Raw genomic sequence first — 21,140 nt, forward strand, 5'->3', positions numbered from 1 at the left:
GTTCATTCACCACCTCCTTGCTGTTTTAAAATCTTTATCACCTTGTTTGATGCATTAGGTGATAGGAGTTGTGTGCTAAACCGTTGATGCATTTCCTTCCTTGGAAAATTGAATACCCTTCCTTGACACCCTTTTATAAAAAGGATTTTTGATGCTTAGCCTTGCTTTAGAAAAACTAAATGTTTTATTTTAAAACAAAAGTGATGCTACAGATTGGATGGGAAGTTTTCAAAAATAAAACTTGATGGTGAATCCATCATGGCCATGATGGATTCAACATCGGAAAAGATGTACCTCTGCCAGGTACCAAACTTTGGGTTTAATTAATAAAGCTGAGACCGGGCGGGTGACTTGCACGAGAAAGGAGTCTCGGTGTAGTGTCTCCGTCTGAGTCGTTTATGGACCGTATCGATTGTTGGCCTGCTGATCTAGGACCTTTTATCTGGCCACATACCTCATCTTGGGTAAGCCTAAACCCCGCTATTTCATACATGAAAAGACAATCGCGCACTGGGAGTGGAGAGATGGCGAGAGTGGCACGTACCCTCCTAGCAACGGACCACCTAAAAGGGGTGGTGTGCTCTCGGGTGGCGCGGACCTGTTCATGTGGTGGAGGATCCGTGGGAATGGTAGACATGTGTAAAAGAGTTAAGGGAAGCATATGTCGTGTAGTTGGAGATCCCCAGCTGGGTATTAATCGATTCGGATCACCAAACTTCTTGGATATGAAGACTGGATCTTCGACCCTCATCGTAGATAACAAGCGAAACAAAAGTTGTATTTTAAAAGAAAGCTAGTGTAGGACAAGTGAATGCTCTAGATTAGGCAAATCTAGATTCAGGAAAAGTACTTAACTTGTGATGTAAAATTTTGGCTTAAGGACCCACTTCTAGTAAGCTTTTCCACAAAAGGAGTTTTTGAAACTTGATGAGCTTTACCCTGAATCCCTCTAGCCAGCATATCCTTAAGAGTCTTTTTTTAGTCGGGTAAGTCTTGCTGAGTACTTACGTACTTAGGGTTTTACCCATTGTTGCTGCAGGTTTCGAGTCACTTGATTGTGATTGGTGTTAAGCGTCGGTGGGCACGGCCTTCTTATAAGTCTAAGTACTTCTCCTGTACTTCTTATTGAGGATGGTCACTTAAGCTAGCATATCTTTCAACACTACAAGAAACTGGTTAAAGAACGTGGGTGAAAAACCGTCGAACTTAATGTAATAAGCCGTCGAACTTACCGTAAGAACGTGGGTTTACCGACGAATATAGCCGACGGCGATTTTTGGACGAACTTAGAGAAGTAAGTTCGACGGCCCCGTCGAACTTAAGGGTAAGAACGTGGGTACCGTCGAACTTAACGTTAAGAACGTGCGTTGTTAAGTTCGACGGGGGCCGTCAAATTCTTTCCCATAAGTTCGACGGCACCCACGTTCTTAACCTTAAGTTCGACGGGGTCACGTGGCCGTCGAACTTATGTGTCCTGCGAACGTCTGCGCGGACTACATAATAAGTTCGACGGTACCCACGTTCTTAACATTAAGAACGTGGGTACCCACGTTCTTAACCCTACGTGGGTCTGCGAGGGCTGCACATTAAGTTCGACGGTACCCACGTTCTTAATGTTAAGAACGTGGGTACCCACGTTCTTAACCCTTTTCTAGAAAAAAAATAAAAAATACAGAAATGAAAAATTAGAGACACATAATATCACATGCAACACAATATATCACATACAATACAGATTTCAAACACATTGATATATGTTCATATCACAAATTCACACAAGTCCAAATATATAAGTTCACAAATTCACATAAGTCCAAATACATAAGTTCACAAATTCACACAAGTTCACATCCATAGTTCACATTTTTAGTTCACAAGTTCAAACACACAAGTTCAAACATTAGCTCCATTGCTTGTGCATGGAAACCATTAAAATATTAAAAATAACATGTACAAGCTCCGTACAATTTTTTTTCAAACACACAGCAAAGTTGTGTATCATTGCATTAATAGAAGAGTTGCAAAACACACACAGACCCCACTGATATAGCAATTACATATGTGTGTATTGTAAGGAGAAAGAGGACAATTCAAACTAGAAAATCAAATACCCAAGGTAGAAGGGATCAAGAGAATGAATGCTATGATCCTGGGAAACTGGACCGTGTTGAAGCACTGCAACAATATTGTGCTCAATGGAGCATTGGAGCTAACCCTAGTGTAGAGCTTGTCCTCAGGCAGATTTTAGAGCAGGTCATGTCTGGGAAACTGGAAGCAGGGTTTGAAATCTGTGGACACTCTGATCCTGGGAAACTTGAAGCGGGGTTTGAAGTTTGAACCCACTGATCACTCTGGGTGCATGAACCGTACAAGGGCAGGCGAGGACAATATAAGGAAAGAAGCAAAACTAGCTTAGTTGCCACAACAAAAGGTATAGTAAATCCAGTAATAATATTATATGTTGGGATGGTACTAATTACCAGCATCAAAAGCTTATTAGCACCATCAACTATTGCTACAAATCCCTCAAACTGGTCAGGATCAAAATCCATTAGTGCAGACGTAAGGTACTCCCCAGCAGGTGTAGTTTTTGCTAGCTCATTGCTTGATTTTACAATAGCTCCACTGTTTCCAGTTTTATCCTGAGACACTGGTGATGCAAACACATCTGGTGATCGACTTTTGCTGCTGTCACTCCTGCAGATAAGTGTGTTAAATTTGGACTCCATTTCTCAGTGTTTCTTTACACCGAGCATTATTGACTTATTGTAGGTGGAGTCAATTTTACCTGCCTATCTCCCTTCCTTGACCATTAGCTGGCTTGTTTGCTGAAGGGCTTGAAGCCTACGAAAGCAGTTAGGAGTTACCCATGAAAACCTCGTGGGAATTTTTAGGGACAAATTTAGTAATTTACTAACAGTTCATATAATTATGTATGGTAAGAAGAAATTTTACCAATCAAAATGTATTATCTACTTTGACGTACAAGACGAAATTTGGGAGTCGGAGAAAAAGAAAGCAGTAACTAAAGCTCTCAAGCCAATGATATATATCTCTCTGTTCCAAGATGTATGTTGTTTTAGCTTTGTCCTAAGTCAAACTTCTCGAACTTTGACCAATTTATAGAAAAATGCACCAATATCTACAATAGCAAATTAGTTTAATGGGATCCACAACTAAACTAGTAAGAAATGTCATGATCGTGTATTTAACTGTATTGTACTCCCACCAATCCAAATTATAAGACGTTTCGATGTTTTGGCTTTTCAAGTTACATAATTTTTGCTATACACTTAGATATACAGTATGTCTAGATACATAGCAAAAGCAATGTATCTATAAGAGTCAAAACGTCTTATATTTTGGAACAGAGGGAGTACATATCAATATATTTTTCTATAGAACTGGTAAAAGATAAGTTTAACTTAGGACAAATCTAAAATGACCTACATTTTGGAATGGAGGGAGGCAGATAGGCTTTGCTCAATAAAGTTTCAGAAAAAATATTCTGTCAAAAATGAACAAGCAGCAATAGACACACTAGGAGCATTTTTTAATATATGCAAGGTGTTTACGAAATCCATCAGGTTAAACGAACAAAGAAAATGACAGAACACATATTTGTATTCCTCATAAACTCAATTTGCGTAGATACTTGACACCATAAGAAATGAATGATATGGATCAAATCACTTCTTTCTAAAGTCTCCATTGTAGATTTTAGTTGAGATTTTGTCGTTTCCTATAATTAACAGAGAATTGCCACAAGCTATCCTACAAACATTGTAGACACAGCAAAATGTGACATGAATCTTTGGCCCTTTCCACATGCAGGAAGGCAATCCGAAAAAACTACAAAATAATTGAAAATGAACTAGTTCATAACACAGAGCATGACAAAAAAGCATAAAGAATACTTGAGAGCAACCTGTGGAGCACTTCCTAATCGTGACTTCTCTGTAACTCTGTCAAAAAGCTTCTCATTCTCTTCATGTAATTTCTGTATTTATTTTGTAACAAAAAAAAAGAAAATGTTTGAAAAAATGATATCAAACAAATGAGCAAAATATATTTAGATCAAACTGTAAGAAAACAAAGTTTTAACAGGAAAATCCCATAACATATTTCTATCATAACATATTGTGTGTGGTAACTTGGGACAGTCATCAAGATCGTACTTTGACAGCTAATTTCTATCATAACATATTGTGTGTGGCAACACAAAAAAATGATCACTATAAAGTATTTCTAAATACATATCCAATGTAACCACTTTGTTGGTCGAAGTTTGAACCTTACAATGCACCTTGCCTTACTATTGGACAGATGAAGCACGAGGCTATAAATATGAAAATGCCATGACATTTGTTCAGGAGGTGGAACGTGCACCCATCATAGTAGTTTGAATGAACTTCACAAGGTATAAGTATAATATGACTAGTAAAACCGTAGATTCCTAAGCAGGTGTTTATGTTGCAGTAACCCACTAGCTGAATATTAGGAGATGTAACTCTGCTCTGGCTGTGTGAATGAACCATGGTGAAATCAAGCTGGGAGTTGCTACAATCAAGCAACATGGATGCCATGACATAAGCACGGATGGAATCACACCCCCAACAAACAATTTTTAAATCCTGACCTCATCGCCAGAGTTCCACCTCGTGCTTAAGAGCGTCTAAGCAAGCCTTTTTAATGGTGTTTTCTTCAAACATTGAAAACTGAACAGCCAAATAGCAAGACAGTTTATTTGTTACAGTTCCCAAAATTTCATGTTACTCTTGACAGCACCACACATTCACATTACAAAACTGGTGTCAAACCAACAAATTTTTGGATACAATATATGTGAATTAAATCTTCATTCGTTGTACCACATAATTAAAACAAATGTCCAAGTTAAGCAAGTCCTCTGGGAGATGAGTAATGCAAATAATAGGTTTACCTTCTCTCTTAACCACTCCTATAGGAAAAGGGTCACTACGACGAAGTCCAACCAATCCACAAGGTCCATCAAGCGCAGCTGGGTTCTTGAATATGGGAAAATGGACATGGTTACTGCAAGGTTAAGCTAATCCATATTCCATTCATAAACTATCATGACCCTAAGAATATGACATATATGTGATCATCTGAGTGATTGGATTGCACTTACCAGAATAGTTACAATATGACCAGATGCGACAGCCACGATATTGTCACTTGACCAAGCAATGGCATTTGGGTAAGACGGAGAGGCAATCAAGGTAGCAGCTTGGTAATGAGGAGCCATGGCACTAACACCCAAGCATAACTAGCAGCACAGTTAAGATAGAACTCTGCAAAAGCAAAGGCATCAGCTGACTTGTTTGGTGCTTCAAATATAAATAGAATCATAACCATGAAATATCAAAGTTGCAATTATCAGTGTGGAGGAAGCATCCGGTTCGGTCAAAACATCTTAGATCATTGCTTAAAATTAATTGATAGGAAATAATTGTTGCGATAAAACATCAAATAACGAGAAGAGATAGAGCATGGCATGGGAGACATCAAGGTATCAAACAACAAGTAGAGGTAAGAAAATATAAAAACAACAATTTTATTCAACATCACACCTTGAGAGTCACCAACAAGTACTACTTGCCTCAATTCCACCAATGTTCATGGCCTTACAATGTGTAGGTTGCGAAAACTGATATGTCAGATTACTCGTTTTGTTGTCGTGGCTATGTTATGTGATTATTCTTTGTTTATTGGCATCAAGGTTTTGTGCCTCGTATTTAGTGAAATTTCAGCTGTCCTTGATGAGCTAAATATTCATCTCATACTGATAATAAAAACTAAAACTACACATTGCACACGATGACAATATCATGGTTGAACTAGACAACATGTATCCAATATGGTACAATCTAATACAAAAAATCAGTAGATGCTTCTGTTAAAGAAATAATATATCGAAAATTCTCATCATACCTAAAATTCAACAAATACTAAGTTCAAAATTTGCATAAATAACAACATAAATTGTTCAAGTGTAATATAAGGTCTTACATAAATACTAGAAGTAGAAGATTGCAATACTAGTCTGCCAACAGTCCAACAAATACAACAAAACAAGCAAAAGAGACGCATCCATCAGGCCTATGCTCCCAGTCGTTCAATCCATCTAGAGGGCAAATCAAGGACAGGGATATAGGGAGTCACCACTCACCAGTCAAGACTCGAGCCTCCAGAGATGCTCACCGGTCACAAGCAGGGAACCAGGGAGGGTAATGGTGACTGGAGTCCAGCTCCGTACAGGCAGCCGGTGGACGCACAGGCGCACGCGGCACCCGCACAACGGCCAGTGCCGGCGCGCCGCTTAGATTTGCCGGCTGCCGCCCACCAACCGTCCTAGGCCGCTGCCCAATACTACGAGCCATGGAACCCTACTACTAACAAGTATAACTGACTAAAAACCTAGATAAGAAAATTTTAAGTTTCAAAAAAGATATTTAGAAAAGGTTTGAAAAAATGATATCAAACAAATGAGCAAAAGATATTTAGATCAAACTGTAAGAAAACAAAGTTTCAACAGGAAGTCAACAGAAAACTTGAATTGTGTTAACTTACAGAAAAGACAGATCATGCATCAACAGTCATGGTGGAGCACACAAGGATGGCAAGAATAGTGGCAGCATAGATAGCAAAAATTCAACTTCTAATCAGACACCCATTCAAAGGTTTTAGACTAAAACTGCAGTGTGAGGAGATCTCTAAACTTGTAGTTGCAGATAGCAAAACAAAAGTTAAACATGGAACAGTCAGAAATTAACAGGTCACACTTGCTCAATTTAGATATCAGGAGTATGTTTTATTTAGGATGGTACCATGAAAAAAGAACATCCAATCATCCACAACATTGAAACCTTGTTCTACTGCTGAACTTGTGATGTTTCCTGGTAATGGTAAGTATGTGCTCATAAGTTCAATGCAAATTGCTCCAATCAGTGAACCCATCCCATCTGCTAATTCTATCATGCAACTATCATTTCAAACAACTGAAGATGAACAAATTTAGGTCACTCTATGGGTTTAAATTCACTAGAATCCGAATGCCCATTGTTCAAACTTTCAGCTAACTTATTATAGTACATGCATTTCATGGGGAACTGGTGATAATTAGCGTTAGCGCTGAAAGGATCCACTGTGTATCTACCTCAATAAGGGCATCCCTTTTGCCAATTCCTCCTCAAGCCTTTTCGTCACTGAAGATGAGTCAGCAGTTGATTATGTTATCTTTGGGGAAGAAATTACTGAAGCAGATTCAGACCCAATAGTTGATCCGACAGCGCGGTGGACGACGAGCCGATGCTGTCGGCGTCGCTGCTGTCGATCAGGTCGTCCCCACTGCTCTTCTTGCCTGCACAAACCAATGCCCACAAATCACAAATCAGGACCAACCACTACACCACCCATCAAATGGAAGCAAGACACCACCAATCAATCGGCGCCAAGAGAAACTCACCCTTCCCCATGGCAACACCGGTTAGGGACGGAGCCAGAACCCAGAAGCTCCCATGAACCCGCGACCACGAGAGAAACGGCGGGAGCAGAATCAGAGCCGCGGCTGCAATCTACGGCGCGAGAAGGGAGGAAGAAGAGACCCGGATCAGGAGCAGGGGCGATGGACGCGGAGGGACGAGAAGGGCCCAGCGACGGGGGCGGCGAGATCGGGATGGGGGCGGCGCAGGGACAGGGGTCGGAGAAGCAGGAGCAGGGGCTGTTCCTCTCGAGTGACTCGCGGAGGCGCAACGCTGCCATGTGAGGAAATCGCGGCGAGGGGGAGCGGGTTGGGAAGTGGCTTGAGCTTTCTCTCGCGCTCGCCTTCGCTTGAGCCTTGAGGCGGGCAGCTAGCTATGGGCGCGCGGCTGGCAACTAGCTATGGGCGCTCGCGGTATACAGAGGGAAAGAAGAGAGACGCGCGGCGGCAAGAGATCTAGGTCTTTGGGTTAAGTTCGACGGTGCCCACGTGGCCCACGAATTTAATTTAAGAACGTGGGTACCGACGTTTTTAATACGATAAGTTCGACGGTTTTATCACGGGCCCACGAATTTAATTTAAGAACGTGGGTACCCACGTTCTTAAATAAACCCACGAACTTAACATAATTAAGAACGTCGGTACCCACGTTCTTAAATTAACCCACGAACATTTATTAGTTTCTTGTAGTGCAAAACTACAAATAATTTATAACAGTTCAACGTTATTTCTTTGAATCACTTTTGTAATCACTCCGATCATGTACATCATAAAATTTGATGTAACTTGTAAAATTTGGCAATAAGATTTCCGCTGCAAAATTGTTGGTGTGTGATTTGTGTTTACTTTATCCTGCGGTCCTGGTTGTAAGTGGTTTATCCGGGGTCCTTGGGGCACTCGGACAGATCCTGTTAAGTTATTTGGTGCACATGCATAGCCGTCTGAGGTCTTTGAGACAAGGACAGGTGCATTTGGGCCCAATAACTTAGGAGGTTCTGCCACAGCTGGTATCGGAGCAGGATTAAGTATATACGGTCACATACATATTTTCAAAACAAAAGTTTTGGTTTTAGAAAACCTATTTTCAACTAAACACATTGTTTGGCTTTGAAAAACAGTTTTGAAAAACCATAATGCTAGCGACATCCTCTATTAAGCCCTAAGTTAAGGACTATCAGGAGACTTAGTTCAAAACCACTAACCCACAACTGGGGGTATTGCATACATGTGTATTGTTATTTTGAGGCCATTCAGTTTTGAATGGATCGACGCTCAGGTAAGGTGAGATGTGAGAGCATGACCGAACAAACGTCGACCTAGGGAAGAGTATGAAAAGCGCTTGATTATATACATGTTCTACATATGTATATATGAAGGCTGCGATGTGGAGTAATTATTTTTCTGGGAATTCAGTATCCCATGGATGTGTATGGGTATACAGACATGGGAATACTGAGAAGTGTATTGTACTTGTAACGACGCACCTACTCTCAGGTAAGAAGGTGAGTTACCATAATGAGTTGCCCTATGGTTAAAGTGTGGCAACGGTGCCTATGCGTGGCTCGACGCTTAATGATGAGTTGGCCTCCATATAGCAATATATGGAGTATAAACTGTGATAAACTGTCATGTGTGGATATTGCATGATGGGCAATTGGGCTATGATGGAATTTTTTTTGCAGGTACACTAACCTCGAAAACGTATGTGTAGCTGACGACTAGCAAAATACCGTGAGAGTCGTAAGTATTCCACCGATATAGAACGCTACTGCCACCTTAGATTGGCAAAACTTGTGAGGACGCATAGGACGAGCATGCATCCTGATTGTTGCATCATGTTTGTCACCTATACACCCAAAATGCTTCTCTCACCTTTATTCTAGTAAACGGTGATTGTAGATAATGTGGTGTAATGTTGTATTGTGAACTTCGATGAAATAGCTATCCTCCGTTCTTTAGGTAATATATTTAGATGTTATACGAGTTTGCTCTTGCACTTGATGTGCTGATAGAAGGTTGGTAGTTTGTTTGCCTAAACCCAAAACTAGGCCATGTTCTTGTTTAGTGAACCATGACCCAAAGTTGATTTTTCCGTTATCCCTCCATGACCAAACATATACAAATAAATGCTTAGATAATTTCTTTGCTGGACATAAAGTGTACCCGGACTTGAAACAAGAATCTCGAGTCATGTCTCCATCCTAAACCATGTCCTTATTCAGTTGGTGCAAGCTGATGTACCTTATCCAGTTTGCCTGTTTTTAAGGACCGCCATGTTGTTTTAACAACCTAACCTAGGAAAAGCATGTCCGACCATTTTCTTGAATTTGATGCCTTTGATTTCCTCATTTCTGTCGAAGGCATACCAACTTAACCTATATGATTGTTTTCCCTTCGTATCTAATCAGATACTAATCCTTGACCTTGTGATCTCTATGATGGGCATAGAAATATGCTTGGGACTGAATTAACAGTCTCCCATCGTACTCCTTCCTCAATTTATTTTTGGTTATGGCCATGCCTTGTTCATTTCATCGAGCCATGATCTATTTGGCTCTCTACTTGTAGCCATTCTGACAGGTAGAGTGCCCCAAGGTTTATCCGGGGTCCTTGGGGCACTCGGACAGATCCTGTTAAGTTCTTTGGTGCACATGCATAGCCGTCTGAGGTCTTTGAGACAAGGACAGGTGCATTTGGGCCCAATAACTTGGAAGGTTCTGCCACAATATCCTTTAATCTGTAGGAACCGGGCCTCGACGAAGATACCACCAGAAAAGGTCCTTCCCACTTCAGCTGCAATTTGCCTATTGTGTCCGGATTGGCCACTCTCCGAAGCACCAAATGCCCTGGCTTAATATTTTTCAACCAAACTTTTCTGTCACGCCATTTTATTGTTTCGGCTTGATATTTATTGATGTTCTCCACAGCCTGAAGTCTGGTCCCCTCTATAGTATCTTTTGCTACGTGATAATCAGCTTTGTCTTCCGCCGAAGCTGCTGTTCTTATTGACCCTGCTTTAACTTCTTCTGGAGTTATAACTTCGTCACCAAATAATAGTTTGAAAGGTGTAAAACCGTTTGATCTTTATGTGGTTGTATTGTGTCTCCACACTACTTTAATCAACTCATCTGGCCACTTTCCTCTGGGCTGATTAAAGATTAGCTTCATTATTCCCGTCATTATAATGCCATTTGCTCTTTCTACCAGCCCGTTTGACTCTGGATGCCTAACTGATGCAAAATGAATCTTCGTGTCAATTTGGTCACAGAAATCCTTGAACGTTTCAGCATCAAACTGTGTTCCATTGTCCACAGCTATAGCCTTCGGCACGCCGAAGCGACAAACAATATTTTGCCAGAAGAATTTATGGACTGTAACCGAAGTTATTGTAGCCAAAGGCTTTGTTTCAATCCACTTAGAAAAATATTCTACAGCCACCACAACATATTTCAAATTACCTTGTGCTGGTGGAAGTGGGCCTAACAAATCCAGGCCCCATCTTTGCAATGGCCAAGTAGGCTGTATTAGCTGGGTGAGAGATGAAGGTTGCTTCTAGTCTCTTGCACATTTTTGACAATTTTCACATTTTTAAACTAGCTCTGCTGCATTCGAAGCTGCCTTCGACCAGTAAAATCCTTGTCTAAACACTTTTCCCAGCAAGGGCCTAGACCCAATATGAGATCCACACAGACCTACATGTATCTCCTTCATTAATTCAATACCTTCAGTTCTGGATAAACACTTGAGGAGTGGAGAACAGGCTCCATGTTTGTATAATTCCCCTTCTATTATCACATACGATCTTGTCCTTGCTTCCATTCTCTTATTATAAGCTTCGTCACCCGAAAGACAATTACCTTGGAGGAAAGATATAATTTCAGTTCTCCAATCTTCACTATGTACTGGGGAAATTGCAAGCACTGCTCTCTCCATAAGTTCAACCGAAGGTGCTTTTATTGTCTCAAAAAATACTTCCGAAGGTAGTGGGAGCCCCTGTGCCGCTGACTTGGCTAACAGATCAGCATGCTCATTTTCCCCTCTTGGAATATTCTTGACAGAAAATCCTTCAAAAGAAGCTTCGAGCCTTCGAACTGTGTCCAAATATTTTTCAAGCTTCGGGTCTCTAGCCTTGCTACTTTTGTCGATATGATCAGAAATGACTTGAGAGTCAGTTTTAAGGATGGCCCTTCTTATTCTCATTGCCTTTAACTTCCGAAGCCCCCAACAAAAGTGCTTCGTATTCAGCAATATTATTTGTACAACTGAAGTCAAGCTTTGCTGCATAACATGTTCTGACTTTAGAAGAGGAAACTAGGACAGCAGCCGCTCCTGCACCGAAGGTTCCCTAGGAACCATCACAAAACACAGTCCAAGCTTTGGCGTCTTTATTTGTTTCTTCTTCCTGAGCCCCTGGCGTCCAATCAGCGATGAAGTCTGCTAACGCCTGGGACTGAATTGAGGATCTATGCACATAGTCAATACTGAATTCGTTAAGCTCCGCAACCCATTTTCCAATCCTTCCAGTAGCTTATCTGTTCCTCATTATGTCCTTCAGAGGCTATGACGAAGGAGCAATTATGTGATATGCTTGAAAATAATGCCGAAGCTTCCTGGAGGCCATTAACACAGCATACAACACCTTCTCCAATTCTGTATAATTTTTCTTTGATAAACTTAAAACTTCGGAGGCGAAGTACACTAGAGCCTGCTTTTTGATTTGGCCATCTAGCTTCTCCTGTACAAGAGCCGCACTAACTGCAGAGTGCGAAGCTGCCACATATAAGAGTAATGGAGCCCCTGGCGAAAGTGGAGTTAATGTCGTTAGATCGATCAAGTATTGCTTCAACTCTTCAAAAGCTTTTTGCTGAGCTGGACCCCATTGAAAAACTTTGGCTGATTTCAGTATTTCAAAGAATGGCAGATTTCTTTCTGCGGATCTGGATATGAATCTTTTTAATGATGCTATCTTCCTGCCAGCCATTGGGCCCCCTTCTTTGTGCTTGGCAGTTCCATCCGAAGGATAGCTTCAATCTTGTTCGGGTTGGCTTCAATTCACTTCGTTGATACCAAACAACCAAGGAATTTGCCCTTCTTCACCCCAAAAACACACTTTTCTGGATTTAATTTCAGGCCAGCTTGCCTGAAATTGGCAAATGTCTCTTGCAATTCAGGAATGTGATTTTCTTGCTTCGTGCTTTTCACTATGATATCATCAACATAGGTCAGTACATTCCTGCCTATTTGAGAATGAAGGACCTTGGCTGTCATTCTGCTAAAACTTCCTCTAGCATTCTTGAGCCCCTTAGGCATCCGAAGGTAGCAATATGTGCCACTGGGAGTTATGAAGCTAGTCTTCGGCTCATCTTCCTTCTTCATCCAAATTTGATGATAACCTGAGTAACAATCCAGTAGACTCATGAGCTCTGAAGAAGCTGCTGCATCTACTAGAGAGTCTATTATTGGCAATGGGAACTCGTCCTTTGGGCATGCCTTGTTGAGGTCTGTGAAATCAATACACATTCTCCATTTACCATTGGCCTTCTTCACCATAACAGTGTTGGCTAGCCATTCTGGGTATTTCACCTCTCTGATGACACTGGCACTAAGAAGTCTCTTTACTTCGTTCTGAGCACCTTCAGCTTTGTCTTTAGACATCTTCTGAAGCCTTTGTTTTCTTGGCCTGAAGGATGGATCCACATTGAGTGAATGCTCAATAACATCTCTGTTGACACCACAGAGATCATTGGCTGACCAAGCAAAGACATCTTTGTTGTTGAATAAAAATCTTAGCAAAGTCTTCTCTTGCTCATCAGATAACTGAGACCCCAGCAGTACCCTTTGTTCTGCTATATCTTGACATAGAAGCATAGGCTTTGGTTGATCTGCCGAAGCAGCCTTCTCTCTTTTGTATTTGTACTGCTGACAGGCTTCAGCTCCATCTATGTTATGGATTGCTTTTGAATCTGTCCAATTTCCTTCGGCCCTTCTGGCAGCTTCTTGACTCCCATGGACAGCAATGGGCCCTTGTTCCGAAGGTATCTTCATGCATAAATATGCTAGATGAAGTATTGCTTCGAAGGCATTGAGTGTCCCTCGACCAATGATTGCATTGTAGGGGTATTCCAGTCAACAATGTCAAAGATAACATGTTCAGTCCTTGTGTTGTGGACATAGCCGAAGGTAACTGACATTATGATTTTACCAAGTGCGACAATCTGCCTTCCTCCGAAGCCACAAAGAGGGTGTGTAGCATCATGAATCTTGTCTTCTGGCTCTTGCATCTGTCTGAAGGCCTTAGCAAATATGATATCCACTGCACTGCTTGTGTCAACAAGAACATTATGGACTAGAAATCCCTTGATGACATAAGATATGACCATAGCATCATTGTGAGGGTAATCTTTGAGCTGAAGGTCCTCCTGAGAGAAGGTGATTGGGATGTGAGACCATTTTGACTTGATGAAGGGTCCATGCACCCCAACATACTGCACCCTTCTCTGCGCTTCCTTCTTCTGCTTCTTGTTAGCCGGCTCTGAACTTGAACCGCCTGTTATCGGGAGCACCAGCTTCGTAGCCGAAGGTGCTACGACTTGGTTGTTGAACGAAGCCATCAGCTCAAAAGTGGAAGTGAGTTCACCGGAGGTGGGCGCCGATGTTGGAGACTTGTTCTCAAATGCTATGAGTTAAGAACAAGGCAACATAAAAAGAGGTTAATGATTAATGTCCTTTGTCCTTCGAAGCATTATTTCCCTTAGGATACAATGATCTCTGGACAAAGGTCATGAAGGACGTACCTTCATCATCACAGTATATGTTAATGAAAGAAGAAGCATATGAAACATGACAAATAACATGAATAATCATATGACATCATTAATATATCTTTGGAACAATTGGATCTATACCATTAAAAGATCCAAACTTTAGATATATACCATGGACCCCACATGTCATTGACTCATGTGGACCCACATGTAAGTGAGATAGTAATGGTATGGATCCAAAGTGGTGATCTTTTAATGGTATGGATCCAAATTTCCCTATATCTTTATTATATCATCATGCATGAATAAGAACAATATTGAATTACATTTGTACCTTCGGCTTGACAGAAGGAAAAAGTCCAAGCGTGACGCATGAGCGAATACAAGTCAGCGTGAACAGTACGAGGGGTACTGTTCACCTATTTATAGGCACGGGACGCAACCCGGTCAAAATTACATTTATGTCCTCGACAACTAGTTACAATTATGACACAAATTATCGTGGACCGATTGGTATTTTCCTCTTTAAGTCGGTGCCGCTCTTCGTCTCAAGGCATGTCGCTATGCCGAAGCTCCCTGGATGGTAGCTTCGGCATGTACCTTCTCGCTGTATTTGCTTATGTGCTGATCTTCCGAAGGTGTTTCTTCTTAAAGGACCTTCGGCGACGAAGCAGGCCCCCAACAGGGGGAGATCGGACGTACTACGCGCGCGTACTCGTGTTCGCGGTCCCGCAGGAGAACCGCCACAAGGGAGGAGGCAGTCATCAGTTAGTCCTCACGAGGGAGGAGCGGGGGCCTAGGGCGGCGCCTCCCAGTGTCGCCCCACAAATGGCCCGCGCCGCAATACCCCGGCCGCCGTCGCGTTGTTCCCTGATGCGCGCGCCAACGGGACCTTCTTCCTAGGCCTCCGTTGCCTAGGCTTCGTCTTCCTCCCTCAACGACCGCTTTTGTGATGTTCGCCGCCGCGTGGAATCCGTGCTAACCCAACTCATGCCGATCCTCTGGCGACTATAAAACATGGCGTCGTGGCCCTGCCTTTCCTTGCTTTCACGCACACCAAGGGTCAGCACCAAAGCCGTGGGGGAAAGTGCGACTGCATCGGTGCGCAGGATTGGGAGATCTGCACCGCCGCAGATCCACATTTCCGTCGGCGCTCGGTGCAAAAGTTTGTGTCGTAAGCCTACACAGAACCAGGGTGAAGTTGTCTGTAATGCTTACGGGCAAAATCGGCGGACTGTTTGGCACAACTTATTTTCAGCTTCTTCGTAAATTTAAGCAGAAGTTCTGCCAAACAGATAACTTCTCCAGTAGCTTATCAGTTCAGCTGCTTCTCAGAATGAACTAAAAGCACCTAACAAGCAGAAGCTGCTTTTCACCGGCTTATCAAATAAGCTGCTTTTTCAACAAGCAGCAGCTGTGCCAAACAGGGCCATCGTTTACTAATTGCTCATCGAAGCTTTTCGACGCTGCAGATCCGCTCTGGTGCGTGGGCGAGCACCGTGTAACACCCTAGGTGTTACCAAGGGCTGGCTTCCTAATGACACCTATACCTATTATCACATGTGGTTAAGACTTGGAGGAGAGGGAGCACTTAAGACCTTGGAAGCATGAGTGGGTTAAGAAATGCCAAGGACCAAAGCATTACCCAAGCTTTTAGCAATATCACCTTGGGCAAGGTAGGATTGAACCTTGGGTCCCCTCTCTTAAAAGCCTTTAGTTGAGAGAAAGATTAGGCAAATGCAGATTTCATGATTTAAACCTTGACCAAAGTTTAAGAGTACCAAAATGTTTACAAAAGGTAGTAAAGGAACTTTACAAAAAGACCCCCTATAAGACCCCTAAATCAGCCTCCAAGTAGAGAACACTATGGAATCACCCCATTCCCTCTAAGTCCAAAATCAGCCCTAATCTAGAGATCAGGGGTGTTCACCTAGCTAATGACACCAAAACCCCAGAGTCTAAATAACAAAAAGGAGCCAAATTATCTAAGGAACCCCCTGGAAGAGTTTGAACCCAAGCCAAGACCGTATGACACGAGTTGGCACCTGTTTTGTCTCGGGTTGAACAGTGCAGACAGACAAGACTTGGCGCCACCATATCTTCTAAACCAGACCCGATCTTCCATTGGAACTTACATGAACTAGGTAGCCCTAGGTGCAGGGAAGAAATCTTACACAAGCCATAGGGCGAGATTCACACGTTTGGCTGCTCAGCAGGCGCAAGAACAAAGGCAGAAAACAACGGCCACGTGTTCGACGCACTCTAGGCTCGCCATAGCACGCCCGACGCGCGCCCCGCGTGCCCCGCGTCGCGCCAAAGCCCAGCCGGCGCCATGGCCCGCGCCCGCGCCTATAAAGCCCTCAGGGACCTTGACCGTACCCCTCCGCACGCGCTCGACCTCACCGGAGCCCAAACCCACCAGCGTTTGCCCATGCACGGCGTGTCCGCGGCCGCCCGATCCCCCTGCCACCGTAGACCGGCCAATAGGACCCTTCCCAACCCCGTCCAGCCCTCGGAGAAGACTCAGCACACCTCGGTGAAGCTCCCCGAGCGAGGAATCGGAGTTTACTTCGCCGGAGAGGCCAGTCCACGGTCGCCGGACTCCACCCGACCACCGGCAAGCGTAGACCGGGTAATCCTCTGCTCCATTCTTCGATTCCTTGTGCACACAGCCTCTACGTCACCCCGTGAAGCTCACCGTGCCATTGGTTTGAACTAGATCGCCGTGGTTTGGCCGGAGCACCCGCCGCCGATGAGAGCACCCGCCTGCACACGTGGACCGGACGATTCCGGCCACCCCTGTCGTCGAGCCGTACACCGTTGTGACCGCCAGGACCTCCCGGAGCCAACCCCGCCCCTCGCTAGACCTCTCTCACCGCCGGTAAGCCGCGCCACCCTTTTCTTTCTTGCGGGTACTGTTTAAACCTAGGGAGGGACCGCGGGGGAGAAGAAGAGAAAGCTAGGGGGGTTTTGCGCATTGTCAGAGACTCAGAGGAATAGTAGCGCGGGGGTATAACTAAGAGAGTTAGTTTGGAAATAACACAAGGACTTCGGTGCAAAGTGATTTTTCCAGGAAACCTTTTAATAAATCTAATTTAAATTCAAACAAAACTTGAATAATTCATATCTTCTGTTTTATTCACCCAAATCAAGTCAAACTAATTTTGCGAGATCTTAAATAATGTAAAATACTTAAGAAAAATATAAAACCCCTAAGTGCTACAGAAAACTTTAGGGTTCTGATTTAAATATTGATTTGGCCAAAAGCTAAATAATAGGAAGAAAAATAGTTACACTATTTAACTGAGGTTAAGAAAATTTGGAGAAGTACATGACCACCTACTGACCTATTTAAAAATGATACACCCCTTTGTACACCCCATTAAGGTAGAGTTTGCCATTTATTTTACATTGTGCTTAAGGTTAAAGAAAATAGAAAAGGTAAATTAAATAAAGAACCAGGGAGCCCCCATATTTTTGTTAGTCTACTTATTCAGTATAGTTCACTAGAAAAATCTATCATGCTCTGGATTAGTACAAAATAATTGGGATACCTTTTATTTTGAGAAAACAAGGAAGACTTAGAAAAACCCTAGAAAAATGAACCCAAGGTGAAAACATCCCAAACCTTGGGATAATTAATGTTTTGTTATTAAGAACATAGGAAAAATATGAAATCTGCTGTTTGACATTTTTCAAATAACAAGGTAGTGGAAAGTGCCTTTTTGGCATTAAACTTTAGAAAATCACAACTAAATAACCATCGCTTAGCTTTCTGTGATTTTTGGCACAGAAGCTTATTATTACTGTTAGATGCCAACAAAAATAACCCTGAGGACAGAACCCACCCCTAGTTAAGAGTTGTAGTACAAAGTGGCCCATTTACACAACTTTTGTTATTTTTGTCTAAAGCATAGCCTTTTTATTTTGAACCTCAAATTCCTAGAATAGGCTATAGTGACCGATGGCAACCCACTGTAATTTTTACAGAATTTTTGGAAAAAAGTTAAACCACTGTTGTAGTTCAAACCCACACTAGAATTCATAATTAGAAAATGAAAAAGGAGAAATTGATAATAGAAACTTGTGTCACCTAGCCCAACTAGCAAAACCCTTTTTAAATTGCCCACTGAAATATGTAAGGGGAAAAAATTACAAACCCACTATGCTTATCCTTACCAAAACTTAAACCTAGAATGGTAAGCATAAACTACTAAAAGCCACGTATAACCAAGAAACCATAAGTTACCAACTAACTTAGTTTCTCTTCCTTTAGCATAATGTTACTAAATCCTGCATAATCAAGACATACATATTCATTGCATTTCGATAGACTGCAACCTCGCTGACGGAGAGTACGTCCTCGTGCCGGAGCAAGGAGCTGCTCAGGAGGTAGCCCCGGATCCAGCACCAGAGCCTGCACCAGAGGATCTGCCTGCCACTGCTTTGGAAGGCAAGCCCCGGTTTATGCATAACCTGTTATTTATGCTATTTTACTACACTTAATGATTGTAGGATTGATTGTGCACTTAGGTGTAGGAGTTGTTTGAAACCCTAGTTGCATGATCTCAGGAATCCTGTTGAGATGAATACTAGTATGCTAGGTCGAGGTAGCTGCTTTATTAATTAGGATCTCGGTAGAAGTCGAGTGATTTTTCTAGCACTCGCGCGAGGTCAGGAAATTGGTTGTATCCACTTCTCATAATGATGCTGGTTGTGGACAACAATCCATGGGGATTGGTTGTCCACGGGATAAAAATTCGAATAAGGATTAAGGTGTGGTACCGTGAGTCAAGCGTTTGAACGTACTAAACACATACCGAGAAATATGGTAAATCGGCAAGCCTAGTACCTGAGTGAACCTGCCCGCAGACATATCCCCTCACGCGACCTAAGACGAGGTCTCCCATTCCGGTTATGGTGGGTACAAGTGCGGTCACTGCACGACGGCAGTCAGGGTTAGTGAGGCATTGTACGCCAAGGCGGTGAGCCCTGATCTGTTGCCAGGGAATCGATGGGGACAGTTGATGTGTGTGGGGACGGAGTGCCCCTACATGTCGTGTGTTTAGGTTTACCTTGCAAGGATAAAAACTCGATTCGAATCGTCTGCTTCTCGCAGCTAATGAGACTGCTTGATCCATGCTGCTACATTGAGTAACAAGTGGAAATATGATGAGTTGATACAAGATGTTGATTGCTAAAAATGTTTGCTACTATGTATGAGTAGATAGTACATATTTAGCCTTAAGAGAGTCAAACTTAAATTGACAAAGTTAAAACTTGATTTAGAAACTCAGCTAGTGCTTTTGGCAACCAAACCCCACAGCCAAACAGCTGCATGTCTAGAGGTAGAGGAGTAGACTCCTCACACCGGGTAAGTCTAGCTGAGTATTAGTATACTCAGCCTTGCTTGTGGCACAATTTTATAGGTTCTTTGGAGGACATGGTTGCTGGAGTGACTTGGCCGTCCATCTTGCCACCGGTTGGACTGTCGAGTGGGACCCCGCCTCGGCCGAGGAGGAGCATGAGGAGTGATGGGACAGGCTTCCCCATCCCTCCATTTATCTATCGTTAGTTTTATTCCGATGCACTTCGAACAATGATGACTACTTTTGCAAAAACTCCGATGATGATCTAATAATTTAATACTCCTTAATGTATAGTTTTATGCTTTATTGTATTTGCTCTGTGACTCACCATCGAGTGAGATTGTGGTACTTGATCCTGTCACTGGCTTCGTCGGACTAGATCCGAGGGATTGACGGGTTATTCCCATTTAAGTGTGGTCTAGCCTTTAAGGCGGGACTTAGGCACTTAAGTCGGAATAATTCGGGCAGTTCCGCCACAGCTGGTATCAGAGCTTGTACCACCACAGAGGAATCAATAAACTATAAATACCATCCTTTTCCAAAGTAAAACTTGATAGAAACAAATGTTGAATAGATCGTAGGACGATCAGGATAGGCCTAGGACGTGAAGCCTTAGGATGATAGAAGGGTAGTTAGGTGGCTAAGTGATTAAGCCCTACAGGCTACTGTAAGGGATGGGAGTTCTTCCCTATTCCCTTTTCATTGATGTGAGGTCGTTCAGGACGAGCATGCATGCATTCTTAAATTAAATAAATGGATAATTGAGTAAGGACTTTAATACAAAATGATGACCAACTAAGTACCCCAGCACCATTGTCATAATTAGAGAAAGGCTGAGTTGTGTTTCCTTTTCTTTTTATAATTCTTTTTCTTTTACTTACGCTTAACCATACACAGATGACTTCCCACGGATCCTCAGAAGAAGGGAATGCACTGTCCCACACTGACGGGCTTGCACGAGAGGGCTTTCCACGTATTTTGTGGGAGGTACTTCAGGGGGCCGGATACACGACGCCTCCTCAGTACGCGGTGCAGCAGTTCAAGAAGCATCGAGTGCCCCGCTGTAGGGTGAGGATGACCCTAGAGTCTCATCCCCTGCAGCCAGGCTGGCGTTCGCTGGACTCTGAGTCCTTTGGATACCGGGCTGAGGATACGATCGAGGCGATTGCTCTGCACGGGTTGACCACTTTCTGCGGATTCCACCCCTTGGAGCTGTCCACCCACCCCATTGGCTTGTTCCCCGCGGAGAAGGAGGACGACCCAATGTGGAAGGATCGGGTGGAGCATGCCAAGGACATCTGGGCTATCTACCCGGGCCAGACTGCTCACTTCACAATGCGGTGCATGAATGCCCTGTACCGTCTGCAAGTGATGCGTGGTGAGGCAATGTCCCATCTGATGGCACTATTCGAGGCAACTAAGATCACCCTGGACAACAGAGAGGAGCTTGTGGTTGATTTGTCCACTGAGATGGTGGAAAAAGACTTACAGGTGGAGCAGCTG

At 43.0% G+C, this 21,140-nt stretch overlaps 1 protein-coding gene across 1 annotated transcript; it reads right to left on the reverse strand.

Annotated features, from left to right (window-relative positions):
• Positions 1-2,192: 2,192 nt before the first annotated feature.
• LOC103655365 (kinesin-like protein KIN-14L) lies at positions 2,193-4,577 on the reverse strand. Its single transcript, XM_035967604.1, has 4 exons — positions 4,536-4,577; positions 3,929-4,000; positions 2,789-2,844; positions 2,193-2,697 (listed from the first exon to the last, which is right to left on the reverse strand). The coding sequence occupies exons 1-4, from the start codon at positions 4,575-4,577 to the stop codon at positions 2,193-2,195; spliced, it is 675 nt and encodes a 224-aa protein (XP_035823497.1).
• Positions 4,578-21,140: the final 16,563 nt, after the last annotated feature.

This window comes from Zea mays, chromosome 4, assembly GCF_902167145.1.
Source record: "Zea mays cultivar B73 chromosome 4, Zm-B73-REFERENCE-NAM-5.0, whole genome shotgun sequence".
Taxonomy (NCBI): Eukaryota; Viridiplantae; Streptophyta; class Magnoliopsida; order Poales; family Poaceae; genus Zea; species Zea mays.

Coding starts and splice junctions, on each gene's coding strand:
- LOC103655365 (XM_035967604.1), bottom strand. CDS start 4,577: ATGTTGCTTGATTGTAGCAACTCCCAGCTTGATTTCACCATG. Junction 4,001..4,535: donor CCCAGCTTGATTTCACCATG/GTTCATTCACAC, acceptor AAATAAATACAG/AAATTACATGAAGAGAATGA. Junction 2,698..2,788: donor CAAGGAAGGGAGATAGGCAG/GTAAAATTGACT, acceptor ACTTATCTGCAG/GAGTGACAGCAGCAAAAGTC.